Raw genomic sequence first — 16,232 nt, 5'->3', positions numbered from 1 at the left:
AAATAAAGGAAATCAAGGGGTAATATAGTTATTGTCCATATTAAAATATACCAGTTAGTAGTAGCATGAAGGGTTAAACAAACATATTAAGAAACGAAATGAAGGGTGTGTGAGCAACAAGGAGAGGAGATGATGAAAGAAAATTGCAACTGTAAGCCTTGATAGTTGTCACGGACACAGTTTATGTGAAAGGGTAAGAGATTAACTTAAATACTAAAAAGGATAAAGAATGTAACGGAATGAGTGTATAGTGTGGTCCAGATCTAATTATGCAATTTTTATTATACTATAACTTGTTAAGTTTATTACATAGAAAATCACCCAAAAAATCCTGGACCATCGAGAAGTGTGCGAACTGACGACATGAATAATCATCTTCGCACCGAACTGGAATCGTCCCCGCATAAATCAAAGTCATCCAGACGATTTTGGTTCTGCATAATCTGGACCACCCTGTATAAGAGGTGTGTAAGCTAATGAATTAATCAGAGTTAAATGTCAGATGTTGTGTAAGCATTAATTCATCATGAGTATGTAAATTCAATTGTTTATAAATATGTGATTGTAACTTTGGTTTCCATCAGCGTCTTTTGTTTTGTGAATGCCTCAATTAGCAGAAGCAGCAAACAGCCTGCTGTACCATACGCCACATTGATGGAGCTCAGCTCACAGGCAAAAAGGTCTCCCAGCTCAAGCCAAGGCTCCTTATCTGTGTGTGGGGTGCCTGGAGTTGTATAGGGCAAATAATGCATTCATTCCAAATAATGATATACTGTATTTCGTGTGTGTTCAGTGTCTACAAAGATCTGAGTAAGTGAAGGACGAAAGAAAATGTGAGAAATGCAAGAAATGCTGAACACACACCTAAAGCAGAAACATTTTCCATGTTATACTAATAATGACAAAAAGTGTGTAATGTGTGAAGACTTTAGTCCAAATATCAAATAAACACATGCTCTATTATTTAGGAATATAACCAAAAAAATACATCTGATTTACATGTGACTGTCAATGAGTTAAAAACTCAAGCTCAAATGTCAGTCGACAGGGAGTTTACACGTATTCTTGAATGATGCCGAGGTAAGAAATGCCGCCTCATAACCCGAAGCTCATGGGTTCAAGACCAGGTACTCTGGAGCTGCTATTATTGTTATTTCTACAGTATAATAAAAACTTACATTTGATTTGAGTCTTTAACACCCAGTGTAAATTTTGGCTACTTGTAAAAGTAAGTGCATGTTTTTTTATTACTCAGTTTTATTCTCTCAGTAACATTCACTTAGTAGAATGAACTTGCCTCTTCCTCTATAAGTTGATGGCACTTATCTCCATTCTTTTCACAAGAGCAGCGCTGTGGCTGATGCCTGCTCAGAATTATTTGTTATACCGGCAATCAAAGATACGATGTCCCATGACCTCTATCAGAATGGACAAAGGCAGGGCCGTAGCAACAGACAGCTTCTTCACAGTGTTTTCGCTGGCTAATAGATTGCTGTGCACCACAATGCAAGTCTGCTTTGCACCATAAGCAAAATGGGACTTCCACCTGCGGCTAAAGCCACTTCAGTACGCAAGCAATTCGTCATGCTAGTGTTTAGATCTGACAGCGTCATGCTGACGGTGTACGCACCCAAAAAGAAGCCTTTGATTTCCATCTGTACCAGCTGGTGTAAAGTTTGTAGAAATAATAATAATAGCAGCTCACTACTCAAAATGCAGACCATTTACAAAACAAAAGATGCTGATGGAGAAGTGTGAAGGGATTTAAGGTGGGCTGAAATTACAAGTTTTTTCATAGGCCTCAGGAATTCTAGTGTTAAATTATTTTTTGGAAAATCGTGGAAAATTAGCTCTACATTAAGCTAGATTTTAATAAGGGAGAATGACAATGGAATCACTATTGAGTTTTGAGTCAGATATTGATAAGGCTTAAGTTAATAAAGAGATCTTTGATGTACATAAAGCATATGATATGTTATGGACAAAAGGATTATTGATCAGGCGTCAAAAGATGGGAATAGTTAGTGTGAGCCACTAGGGGGTGTACCATCACCCAGACACAGACTGGCAGGAGACTGGTTTTGCCACACTACACACTTTTATTTACAATTTGACATGCCCAAAATACCAGTCAGTTCCTTCTTGCTGCCAGTCCTTCTCCCTCCACTCCTCCTGATGGTGTATTATGGAAAACAGGTAAAAACAGCATATATGGTGAAGAAAATACAATCTGCCATTAATCGTCAAGGGGGCACCATTGGGGGTTTTGATTCTCAATAGAAACATTCGGGTAATTTGTTTTTCAAAAAGATACTGCGACTGGGGGAGAGAGCATCTCCAAGGCACTACCTCCCCTGGGATGCTAGACGTCAGCTCTCCTGGGTGGTTGTGGCACCCCAGATTCCCGCGGGGCATGCTGAGACTTGGAGTTTGGTACAGCCCTGTTGGGTTCCATGAGGGATGCCAGTGGATCCAGGTAATCCTAGAGTGATTCCAGGTAATATTGATGAACCATCAGGAACAGAATAAAAGGAGCCGCCTTCCTTCATTCGAGAAGCCACAGACTCCAGAAGCTGGAGAGGAGAAATGGAGAGAGAGAAGGAAGGAAAACACTGTGCTTTGTCTTGTGGTTATGGTGTATGGTTCTTGAGGAGAATGAAGAAAGCGCTTCCCTACCTATAAATGAAGGCTGTCTGTGTGGCAATTTGTATACTATCTGTGTTGGGGCCAGGGCAGCTGTACGCGTCCTGGTGGTCTACAATACATTATTCCTTTAGTAGATTTGAGGATGTATTGTGTATCGCTTAAACAAGAGTCAATGGTAAAATTCTTAGGAATGAGGATATAGACAAAAAATTAATATGGAAGGTAATATATCCCTTTAATGTTCTCAGGTGTTTAATTGAGTGTGATTAGTGCAATAGGAAGTGTCTTAAGCTGCTGTATATTAGAACTATTAGAACTATAATTGATTATAAATGCATTTCATATGGGTCGGCATCACAGTCAGTATTAAAATGCCTTGATAAAATTCAAACCCAGGTTTTGAGAATACAGTATGTGCTATAAAATCCTTTTCAGTATCAGCAATATTAGTAGAAATTGATTCCTTTGTATTTACACAGAATGCAATTGGCAATGGTCTACTGAATTAATATGTGGAGATGCAAAGGCAGACATCTAGTATCAGCAACATTAAAAGACTGTTGGGAACACCACAGTAATAAAATAGTCAGTTTTGGATGGTTTGGAAGTGAATGAGGAAAAATATTGGGGCTTTTAACAATGAGCTTGGTTCCAAGTGTACCTATTTTGTCTGTTTCACCTTGGTGTTTGCCTTTTGCTGTGCTGGATTTGAGTATCCAGGAGAAAATTAAGGAAAAAGGAAGAATATACTTTACTTGTGCAAATTGTTATTCAGTACAGTCTGCGCAAAAGCAGTATTTTGGATTTTTACAAATTTATACAGATGGTTTGAAAGATTCAGTTACTGGTCATACAGGGACTTCAGTGTATGTTCCCATGTTTCAAATTATCATTAGGAAAAGACTGACCAACAACTTGTTACTACTTACCTCAGAGATGGTGGCAATAATTATTGTATTGGGATGGGGAGAAGTGGTCTACACAGAGCATGTACTGATTTATTCTGATTCAGTATTAGTACTATCAAGTTAAGTCAGTAAATTCCAAATGTAGGCCAGATATATTAATAAACATACAGCAACAGCTGTGGAAGCTAAAGATTCTGGACATAACAGTTTATTTGCTATGGCTTACTGCTCATATAGGTATTCTGGGAAATGAGGTTGCTGATAACTTGGCTAAGCAGTCACTCAGAATTTAAAATATAAAAGTAACAGTGTCACAGCATTAAAGGAGGAGCAAAAGCCTTAATACAAAAACATCCATTAAATCAATTTGGCAACAGAGCTGAGATAAACATAAGAAAGGAAAGTATCTATTCTGTATATGAAATTCATAAAGTGGTGGGAAAGAGCAAAGTAGGAGGTAGTAATAAAGAAGTCATGATCACACAATTATGTCATGGACACACAGGTGTTAATTATTCATTGTTCAGAATAAACAAACATGATACAGGAATATGCAGATAATTTATTTATCCTGTAAGCATATACAATATTTCTGGAGTACTGCATATAAGGAGCAAAACATGCATCTTTTTAAAAAAACTGAAATCTATAGGACAGGAAGTTATTACAATAGAAAGTACTATATATTAGGACAGTGTTGGCAATATAGTGTCTCAGTATGCTTATTTGAATTTTTAGAGTGTTGCACTTTTTGATATTCTCTAATTTGTTTTCCTCCGTGGGTATGCACTCTAGCATGTGGAAGAAAAAACCAACGCAGAGTGTTGTATTGAATTCACCCTGCCATCTGCAAAACCATTCTCTTTTTGGAAGTTGTCTTGCTGTTGCCTCTTTAGTACACTTGTCACTTTAATTTGCATGAATGGAGGTGAACTTCACAATCACTAATGCTTGCTAATTGGGCAGATTGATATCCCTGAAACTTAATGAACTTGGCCTTTGACTGTGATGATTAAGTGTTTCCTTCATTTATTTTTTGAGCAATGTATATGCATGTAACTCCCTGGAGGCTGTAGTGGTCTTAATCTGGTAATGGTATGCTTAAGTGTCTCAGTTACATAGATCATCCAGAATTGTTAATACTTGTAATTCATTATGCACCCAACTTTTCTAGGTGTGGCAATGTGCTATCAGTCTTTTCCTAATACCCTAATTAATCCAAAAGTCACCAAAAGCATATAAAATACCTAGTCAGAGGTTGGACAGCACTCATGAAGAATAAGTGCATTCCAGCACAGGATCGTCCACAGCTCAGATCACACTGAAAATGGCAAAAGATTACTTACAGTATAAACTAATCAAAGAGTTTCTTTTTTCCTCTGTTGCTCTTTTTTGGCTTGATAATGATGGAGGTGGTGGAAAGGTATTTACAAGATCAGCTTGGTGTATTAATGGTTGGTGTGATGGAGAGGTTTTCAAAAGTTCAAATCACTGAGTTAAAAATGAGAACCTTTTTATCGAACATAATCTAACCATTGAACTTATTAAATCTCTGAACGGTTAAATAGAATAGGGTACCTGAACAGAATACACACTGACACGAGGAGAAAGCACAAAGTCTGCAGTGACTGAGCCATGAGCCAGCTGCACTATTCCATAAGTATAGGGGTGTGCGCATGTCCTGTAATAAAATGGCAGACACATTCCTTGGTTGTGCCTATACTATAGCTCCCCTCAGCTGAGTAATTCATCAGGAGGGATGAGAAAAAAAGATGTTATTATGAATATATGGCATCCACTAATGGATTTTGTTTTCTTCTGTTTGGTCTATGACTACAGCAGTGAATGATGGCAGACATACTAAACCTACCTCTCAGTGTATTATACTTTAGAAAGTATTATAGATGATTCAAGGTTTTTAACTCAGCTCAATTGAAGATACAGGTTCGCTTAAAATATTAATATAGGAAAGTTTTCAGACAAAGGTACAATGTTTATGATGTGTACTACAAAGCTGACTGAGATTCAGAAATAGGTTACAACATTTTCAACAGAGTACAAGTCATATGATATTCAGATCTGAACTCCAAGGTATCTCTTTCCCGAACGGCAAACTCCGTCTGTTCAGTCTTTTTCTAAACTAACTATTTCTGTCACAATCAGACGGCATCCACATTCGCCTGAACAACACATTGCCTGAGCTACTTTTTTACTCAGTAATAAATAATAGTTCAATGTATAAGGCAATCCTCACCTTCTTTCACTAAACTGCAGGACAATTTAAATCGATCCATATGCAAATATACAGTATATACATCGCATATAGTTTTCAATGATGCTGACTTTATGGTTCGATTCATTGCCACGATGTACTTCAGCCCAGATCAGGACGGACTTTATATACAGTACTGTATCTGTGTTGTGTACCTGTTTGTAGTGGTTCCGATTTATGTATTTGCGTGCACTTTTTCGTGTCCGTAGTAATTAGTATGATATGTGTATTTGTTCTATGACATTAACCACCGCAGTAATTTGGTTAGACATGTTTAGGGTGGTTTAAGTTAGTAGGCAACTTGATCTCTCTTCGCCGGCTTCGGACGCACCACGATCGGGTGTGCTACAGCAAATGAAGGGGTCGTGATATAACTAACCCATTCAGGTTACTTGTAGATATTACAATGATAGAAACTACACTTCCATAGTGAGAACATCGCACCTTAATTGTACACTGCCTTTATTATTCATTCAAAGGCAGTACGAGTGGAGCACAAAAAAGTCTGTTAACGAGGTGCGGAGGCGGATGGGGACAGGGGAAACCTCTGATTTTGGGTTTTGTTTACGCCCTTGATGGGTGATGTATTTTGGCTGAACAGCACCTTTTGGGCAGAAGAGATGCTCTAAGCCTGCATCTGAAAGTCATGTTTTCGTCTGTGGTGATGGTGAAATAAAGTAGGAGTGTCCAACAGAGTGTAACTACAGTGTATTCCTGATTCCGCACTGAACAAGCGGCTTCACTACATCGATTTAAGAAAGGATATATTACAACCTAAAATAACTGCGTTGTCTATTTGTGATTACAGATGGACAGGGGTTACATCTATCAGACTGGATTTACCTGCCTAAATACCGTATATTAATTGTTAAGCAGTATACCCGTATTCTAAGCAGTATTATGCATTCTATACACGAGCTTTGTATTAAAGCTGTAATTTCAGCGCGTATGCAGTGACAAACCTAAAATGCTCGCCTCAAACTCAGGACGTCGGGTTTTAAGTATTTTCCTTCTGTTAGACGCCACCTCCGTAAAACATAGCACTCCCCCGAATGGCAAAATATTCCCAGTTGTAACTGCGTCAGTCCAGTCCCAGATCCATGTACTGTAACTCAAGTTAGCTGAATGTTAACTTTGGATGGTTGCGGTTGGCCTTATTTAGTCACATGGCCTTCAGCGCTTCAGTCCGCACACTTCGTGGTGCTTTAGTTTCCGGAGGCTTCAGTTGCCTGCAGACCCGTGAGTACTTAAAGAGAGTGGAGGTAAACTTTACTTATTTATGTATTGTATGGCGAGTTCTTAAGCATACAGGTAGATGTCGTTGTATTAGAATGCAAATAATTCTGCTTTTCTAATTAGACTGTCTGTTGGTAATAGAACTGTTTAAGAATTGCTTAAAAAAATCGTGAATCCCAAGTTAGTGCACAGTCCAGCACCACCTACAGCGAAGCTATTCACTGTACAAATGCACTGGTCGATGTTCTAGTGTTCTCACCTTCTCTGTGTATTAGTGAGGCGCCAAATTGAACTTTTACTAGGCACAACATTGGTGTAACAAAGATAACCGTAAGTCACGCCGTCATGGGCCACGCAGCACGTAAAGGATTTCGGTATTAGAAGGTGAATTTGTGTGATTAAACCATGATGGGACACTCCTGACATACTAACCGATAATGCTGTAAGTGTTTAATCACAGATATGAAGATAATAGTAGTCAAAGTAATTGGCAAACTTGGCAGTCCTCCATGTCCATCGCAGTAGGTGACTAACTGTAATATCTAACTGAACTTTGAGGATTAAATCACTTTGGACCAGAATTGTATTCCCAAGTGCTCTGCAATGCAGGACCTCTGCATAACAAACTGTGGTGTGAACAAATATAGAAGTATTAATGGTAAGTTGGTTTGAAACTTCAAAAACCAATAAGGTGAAACAACAGGTAGAATGGAGTGAGTTCTGGCAAGTTTCACAAACATTCAGTTGAAAAATAACAATTACAATAATCCTAGGACCATCATTGATAACAGGTTCTATTTTTTCATACTTCATAAAATGAGATTTTTATTAAATTAGAACACTGGAAAGTTTTACTCTTTTTAATGACAGTTTACACTTATACAGTTAAAAGAACTTCATGTGCTGGACATCTAAAACAATGGGACAAACTGAGCTAGAGTTTTAACTATTGAGGATGTCAATAAAAACAAATATTTAGAATAATAAGACCAAAGGACAACCAGAGAAAATAACAGGCTATATTTTACAAAATGGATACAGTATAACACTGACAGCACTTTTGCACTGATACCTCTTTTAAAATTTTTTTTAAGTACCATTCTTTTCTGAACTTCATGTATTTTCAGAACATGCTTCAAATAACGAATATCAAATTAAATTCTTGCAACCATATGAAATTGGAATAGCACATCCAAACTACTGTTATCTTCCCACTGGTTTTATGCAGTCAGTGCCCCATTATGATTGCAATTATTTCAAAATTAACACTTACGGAAAGCATACTTTGCACATTTTAGATAGATAATAGATCTTTATTGTCGTTGTCACTTTTACAAAGGAACAACGAAATTAAAGGTGCAGTCAACTGAGTGTGAGGCATAAGAGTTAAAAAGACAAGAAGAGAGAAAATAATAACAAACTGAATAGTAATAAAAGTACTTATAAACTATACAAATTGCACTGGTTAAATGTACAAATTGCACTGGTTGACTTAAGGTCTATATTGCACATTGGGAGAATGATATGGAGCAGTTTTATTCTGAGTTCAGGGCCATGATTGCTTTTGGATAAAAGCTGTTTTTAAGGCGGTTTGTCCTGGTTTTCATTGCTCTGTATCTCTTGCCCAAAGGCAAAAGCTGGAAGAGGCAATGACCTGGATGTGACGAATCCTGTGAAATGTCTTGCTTTTTTGCGGTATTGGGAGGTGTAGATTTGTTCCAGAGAGGGGAGGGTACAACCAATTGTTGCCTCCGCTGTCCTGACGACCCTGTGGCGCTCTAATCAATTGTATTCCATTTTAAACTAGTGAGAAGCATCAGTGAAGCGGTTATTTTAGATTTTTATATGAATGACTGCACAAATACAATTTTTATTAAGGTGTAGGCTGAAACTCATAAAACCTTTATGAAGCTATCCTTAAATGTTAATAACTAACCAGCTGCACAAGTTGTTTAGCAAGATCAAATCAAATGTTGCTTGAGTAAGTCAGTAAACAAAATTTTTATGTTTTTGGAGAGAAGAACAGCAGGCCTTTTCCAGGCCTTATCTTTCCTGTTGTCTATGGCCTATTTCCATTTATACACCAACATACATCCTTAATTGAAGTGACGGTCAAGGTGCAGGAAGAAAATTGAGGGAGGTTTGGTTTTATAGTCATATTAAGTGTAGGCTGTGCAATTTCTCATCTGGCCTTTGTTCTGTGCAGAGTGCTTCTCCCAGGTTTTTGTTAGGTCTGGCAGGCAGTGGAGGGAGGACCACCCCTCTAGCTGTGAGCCTGACCACAGTCACTATTTTCACACGGCAGATGAATTAACAACAATGATTCTATCACTTATATCTGAAGTAAAACAATACTTATTTTTTTTTCCACTGGCATTTTCCAAGATAATGCAAAAAAGCAAGTGAATGTGTAATCCATTTTAAAAAAAGTAAAAGGTTGTTGGATGGATGGTGGTGCTCTGATAAATATCAAGAGAGTATAGTTTATAGGGCAGAGTAAGTATTTATATGTTCTATACTAATGCTATAATACATGTTTAAATAAAGCATTATAAATAGACAAATCATCCCTACAGAACAAACAAGTCTTAAATATTACCCAAATTAGGGTTGTGTGTCTACATGTGTTTATAGAAATGCATTAATGAACATGTAAAGTTGAATGTTATGTACACGTTGTACAAACATATTACACAGTATGTTTATAGTTAATACTACTAAACAATTCTAGCGTATGTAAAAAGGAGGCGATGTGTTCAACTTGGTTCATTATCAGTAACACCTGCCAAATCGGCACAAAACCTTCTGGTGGTGATTGATGACCAGCTGTTCGTTACTGACCATGTTGCTAGGTTCTCTTGCTCTTGCAGATTCACTCTAGACATGTGCAAGATCAGACTTTATCTGACAAAGTATGCAGCACAACCCCTGACCCAGGCTTTGGTCTTGTAACTTGTAGGAACTCTGTCCAGAGTTGTTTCCTAATTTGCACTTGATGCTACGGAGATCTTCTCTGATTTTAAACATGTCTGAAATGGTTTAAGTGAGTTTAGAACATGTATGGGTGGGTGATCTAATTCACAATTTAATTGTCTCCTCAATTCAATAAGAGCCAGTCCAGCCTGTTATTTCTGATTAATTTGATATCAGATACAAAATACAGAGGTGAGAAAATTGTAGATGAGGTAGTACTTGAATTGGAAACTGCAGTAAAAGTTTGAATAGCTGTGCGTAGTTGAGAGTGATTGGTGGAGGGATGTACTCTTAATGTTATGCAACCACTAACTTGTCAGCACAGTGTGTTAGCAGTTTTGAAACAGCGACTCAGCATAGTACTACAGCTGACTGTACAGGTGTCACTGAAGACATTAATTCAGTTATTCTACAAACATAAACAATATGCTTGAGCGGTGATACGTTCCTGTGTAGGGTTGTCACAATATCATTATTTTTGTAGTTGATACCAATACCATTGAAATTTCACTATATTCAGTACCAATTTAATATCAATTTGATACCATGGCTAAATCAGAAATCCCTTTCAGCCTATTCTCATTTATTAAAAGATGATTGGCACGAACAAATACAAGTTCAAATGATTACATGCAGCCTTCAAGTAAATAACCAATTGTTTTTCATTAAAGTTACCTTTATTATTCAAATGACAAATATTGTGCAAAAATGGCTTTAAAATGGGGGTATAGCCTTCAAGTAGGTACCCAACTATTATTTAAGTAAACTAGTGTGGACATTCATAAATATCCAAATATAACAAACTTCCAATTGCATATCTTTTTACACAGAATCCTAGAAGTAAGCCAAATAACTGATTGTTATAAATTGCCACAGTAACCATCATGATCATGTTGTGCACTAACAGTACTTGTTTAGTATTGTGAATGCATCAGAATGGAACACAAAGTAAAAATCAGTTTTAAAGTTTCTGATTTCAGGGGCTATCCGAGGAGCACTGGATACAGGCAGTATCCAGTGTTACACAGGACCTGCAGCATCCACCCCACTCCACCTTCAGTTTTAAACTTACACATGCATGCACAGTACACATTTTCATAATGTTTTATATTTATTTGCTTGGCAGACACTTTTATCCAAGGTGACATACAACAGAAGTTAATATAATCGACTAACATTAAACTAGTGGCAGTTTGTTCAGCGAGTGTAATAGGATAGGTAACAAAAGTTGATTGCCACATGTGAAAAGAAGTAAAGAAATAACTTTACAAGCATTGACTATAATCAATAAGGCAATTAAACCCCAACAACAAATTAACCAATTATATAAAAGCCCACAGAGGATAGTTTTTTTTCCAACCAATTTGACAGATATTTACAGAACAGAAGTGTCTTCAATTGCTTCTTAAACACACTGAGGGAGTTTTCAGTACGGATTGAGATGGGTAGCCCCCTCCACCAGCTGGGAACTGCACAGGAAAGAAGTCTGGATTGAGACTTGATACCACACAATAGTGGCATCACCAGATGCTATTCCCTGGTACACCTGAGTGGGCAAGAAAGAGCATAGCACCTCACCAGTGTCTCCATATACACAAGTGCTGACCACAGACTACTCTGTAGGCAAGCATCAGGAATTTCAACCTAATGCATGCTGTTACAGGGAGCCAATGTAATGAACCTGTACGAATGAGAAACAGTACAAATGTGGTCAGAAAAATAAAGCTGTAATCAGTCACCACCTCAGGGTTGCATACAGACTTGGCAGGTGTTAGTGACAGTAAGCCAAGCTCTGCAGAGATGACAGTTGGGCAGACTGGCTGGCAAGGATGAAAAGAAGCTTGGTTTTTGCCAGGTTGAGCAATGAAGAATGTCAGGTGATTTTGTTGGAGTTGTTTATGTCCTTGAGTAAAAGTATGCATGTGGTTCAATTAGAAATCTGTGTTAGCATCCTCTTCAAGTGTAACTGTAGAGCAATATTTATGAGAAATAATTTACTTTGCTAAAGAACAAGGCTTTGAGGTTGCATGGGGTTTTAGCAAGCCATTTTGTCTTGTGGGTTTGGTTTACTGTCTCATATTACTATGTATTTTTTCTCCATGTGGAGAACTGGGATGATAAATATTTTACAAGCATAAAACATGGAAATCTCCCTGTCATATTAGTAGACATTGCAGATGTCATGTGTGGTCTAAGTGATCTTCAAGTGTGTGGCAGTATCTTAAGAATACACTGAAAATTAAGTCTTCCAGTTTTGAGCTTCTATAATTTGACAGTAAGTACAGAATTCAGAGAAAACGTGCATATTTTCAATTATTTATACAACACATTTGAAAGATGTCCTGCATTTTAGCATTCCTAATAAATAACCAAAAGAAAACAATAGATTTAAGTAAAGTTATCAGAATTTTTTTTTCAGTCCTTTCCATGCAAAAGACTATGAAAAACCCTTCCCTTGCAATATACAGTATTTGTTTTGTGCTGGATTTTTATTATTGCCATCTATTATTGTAGAATAGTATTCTGAGCAACCTTTAAAGAGAGCTTTCTTATATTTTTTAACACTGGTCTGACAAGAGGTTTGAATTTAACCAAAATCAACCTCCCTAGCTCTTTTTGTTGCGTGATGTCTGAGCGACCAGTTGCTAGTCAATTAAGACTTCTGATTGCCCTTTCTAGGGAACTAGGACAAGCCAGGCTGTTTTCTACACCAATGGAACCTTTTTTCAGTTCAAGTTCAGGTTAAAAATGCATATGCTGCATAACTCCAAATACTTGTTCTGCACAAATATTCATCATTTTTGGTTTGATCCATGAGCCCCTATACTGTAGCTTTGTTCCAGTGTAGTATCTCTATTCCTACCATCACCCTGGTTTATATTGAAAGCTATTCCAGGGTAGTGTGGTAGCAGTGCAAGGAGGAAATGTAGGAAGAGTCTTTGTTGCAAGAGAGGAAACACAAAGGTGATGAAAGCAGAATACAGTGGAACCTCGGTTTGCGAGCATAATTCGTTCCGGAAACGTGCTCGCAATCCAAAGCACTCATATCAAAGCGAATTTCCCCATAAGAAATAATGGAAACTCAGATGATTCGTTCCACTACCCAAAACTATTCATATAAAAATGATTAATACAAAATATAAAGTAAAATACATAATACAAATTAACCTGCACTTTACCTTTAAAAAGAATCATGGCTGGTGTGAGTTTCTAAACTCATGTGGGATTCCACCCAACGGGACGACACGCGGAAGAGCGTCCCAAAGCAATCGCAGTCTCCCAGCGCTGTAGCAGTTCGCCGTATAAGCACATCCAAAAAGATCGTCAATGGGTCATACAAGGAACATTATAAAGATCCCGCTACAATAAATAACAGCGCTGTTGCTGTTTCAAGCTGAATAAAGCTGGTGTTAAAGTACTGAGACTCAGCTTCGTGTTTTGGGGAGCAAGATGGGGACTCGCACTTCACAGCGCACACACACAGCCACAATGCTGTAGTAAACAGTATACGCTCGTACTGCCAGAGAGAGAGAGAGAGAGAGAGATGCCCTGGGTGAGCGAGATAAGGAGAGAGAGAGATGCGCTGGGCGAGCGAGATAAGGAGAGAGAGAGAAGAACCATCAGCTCAGTTGTGATCACATGACGCTCAGCAGACAAAGTGTATCCATACTACTCGTATTGCAAGACATCGCTCGTTTATCAAGTCAAAATTTATTAAAAATTTTTGCTCGTCTTGCAAAACACTCGGAAACCAAGTTACTCGTAAACCGAGGTTCCACTGTAGTTTAATATACAGAGTGGAAGAAAGATTTAAACTATGTGGAAGGATCGGGATTCTGGATAGGTAAACTCCAAGAGAAAATAAGCAGGAGTTTTCCTCTTTGGCTCCATCATTTATTGCCTGACACAATTCAACAAGTTGACTGACTGCTTATAGTGGGCATTGTTGTTCAGACATTTCCACACCTTTCCAAAGGTACTTTGTCAGCATGCCCGTGTCGATCAAGCACAGGAAGTTCTTCAGTCTACTTGTGACTTTATGCTGTAGGGAGATAAGTAAATAAATATAGGTAAATAACATTCAATATGGCTTTTATATAAGTAACATATACATGTTTTTCGTATAAAAACCATCAAAAACATAATCACAGACAACTTTGCACCATACCTTGGCGAGCTCTGTAGGCCCTGCAGTTTCGTTGAAGGACATGTGTGTGGCAGATTCACTGGCAGGAAGATGCCCAACTTCTTGCTTCATCCCAAAGGTGCCGTCTTTCGCCTTTATGCCTGGTGCAGACTCTTCAGTACGCTCACGCCTTCTGGTGCACGATGTCGACGCAGCATGGAGAAAAAAAAAGAAAGAGACAAATATATGGGACATTGAGTGCAAATTTATGGTACTTGTAAAAGTTAGCGTTTTTCAGTTTTATTCTGTCAATCACGATAATGCTCTAACAACCCTCACCCCCGATCTGACTCAAAGTAACAGCGCCAGCATAAATTCACACCCAATCTGACGCTGTTCGTTTTCAAATAATATTGCATTAGTGTCCCATATATTTGTCTCTTTCTTTTTTTTTTCTCCATGCTGCGTCGACATCGTGCACCAGAACGCGTGAGCTTATTCAGTGCAGCAGGATCAACGCACATGTACTGTGCAAGGCATGCATGGGGGCCACTGTAAAAAGAAGAGTGTTCATTGCTCATATTGCAGAGGAACTTCGTTGTCTCATCTTACTAGAAAAGACGATGGAAAAAGAAAAGGAGGATGCAACATCGACATCATAAACCGTAAGGTGCATACTAATTCTGCGGGAGGAAGACCACTCAATAAAACTCAATAAAAAAAAAATAAAGTGACGGTGAGATACAAAGACTCACCAGCGTTTGTGTCAGCTTTTATCCCTCCAGATCAGAGAATTCCAGTTCCATTGCCTCAAAACACCACTCACATCTACAGTTATTCCCAGTTTCAAATAAAATCTAACAGCGTCAGATCCCTGGGTGGAGGGGCTGTAGTATGTATTTTGATTGTGAGTGAGAGAATAAAAGTGAAAAAAAAAGGTAACTTTTACAAGTACAGTACTATAAACGTACACCATCTGTTACAGACGCAAACCAAATGTATGTGTGTACTGTATAATATTAACAATAAGAGCAGCTCACTACTGAAAACGGCAAATATAGGAGGCAGTGGGAATCAAACCAGTGGCCTCTTGATTACAAGTCAGCAAATCTTACCGCTACGCACGGAAGGTGTTGTATCATCCTTGAACCTATTGTGAAAGTGTTTATTTGATCTTTGGAATTCAGGCTTCACACATTCTATAGTTTATTCCTACATTTTGTAACATTTATTGCTAAAATATGAAAAGGTTTCTGTTTTAATATTGTGTTTGCACAGATTACTGTAGAAGTGGAACACGCATGAAATGCATGTGTTCCAAATAACTATCTATTATTTCCACTGTAAAACTCAGCAGTTCACTCCCAGATAATCAAACAAGCCATGAGCTGGGAGAACTTAGTGAACGTTCTGCGATGGTGGGGGATGGAATGGCAGGCTGCTTGTCCTAATCGGCACATTCACAGGACAAAAGACGTTGACAGAGAGGTGCGAATGGATTTAAGGTGGGCCGGGTTTATGAGTTTTCTCGTAGGCTCTGGTAATTCTAGTGATAAGGTGGGACGGATCTACGGGTTTTTTTCGTAGGCTCTGGTAATTCTAGTGTTAAACTTAGCAGCAAGATAATGGTAGTTTGCAGCTTCAAAGAGAAAAATAATAAAATATGCAGGTGCAGGCTTCTTTATGATTTAATCCTTAATATACTAGCATGCATTAAGACACGATGCTTATTTTCATATGTGCTCATGATTCTCTTTGAATAAATGCAAATCATCAACTTTAAGAATATACTTTTCTATATTTCCCTCCTTTTTGGGGTTCACTAGAACCTTAATAAGAGTCAAAGGCCACATACTCATATCAAGAAGTAGTAGAATGTTGAATATCCAACTATCATCAGATATAAGGAGAACATTAGCAACTTTCAAGTGTACAGTATCAGTGGTGCTTGAAAACCAGGTATAAATATCCCATTTAGTTAAATAGGTCTGAAGTTGCTTAATGGCAGACCCATCCAGCACTTTTGCTATGAATGGGAGGTTAGAGAGGAGACTGAAACTATCAAGGCTGG

The 16,232-nt window shown here is 38.1% G+C and overlaps 1 protein-coding gene across 2 annotated transcripts in view; it reads left to right on the top strand.

Moving 5' to 3' along the window:
- Positions 1-6,929: 6,929 nt before the first annotated feature.
- LOC120533930 (bile acid-CoA:amino acid N-acyltransferase-like) overlaps positions 6,930-16,232 on the top strand; it is a 36,378-nt gene continuing 27,075 nt past the window's right edge. Inside the window, exon 1 of one of the 2 annotated variants that reach the window (XM_039761056.1) lies at positions 6,930-7,088. In XM_039761056.1, the coding sequence (XP_039616990.1) occupies positions 6,993-7,088 (96 nt within the window). In that variant the 5' untranslated portion in view covers positions 6,930-6,992. The remainder of the gene's footprint in view (positions 7,089-16,232) is intronic. The other variant, XM_039761057.1, reaches the window with a different exon arrangement.

This window comes from Polypterus senegalus, chromosome 8 (genome assembly GCF_016835505.1).
Source record: "Polypterus senegalus isolate Bchr_013 chromosome 8, ASM1683550v1, whole genome shotgun sequence".
NCBI lineage: Eukaryota > Metazoa > Chordata > Cladistia > Polypteriformes > Polypteridae > Polypterus > Polypterus senegalus.
Note: the sequence above shows the minus strand (reverse complement) of the source record. Positions and strands in the feature narration are given on the sequence as shown.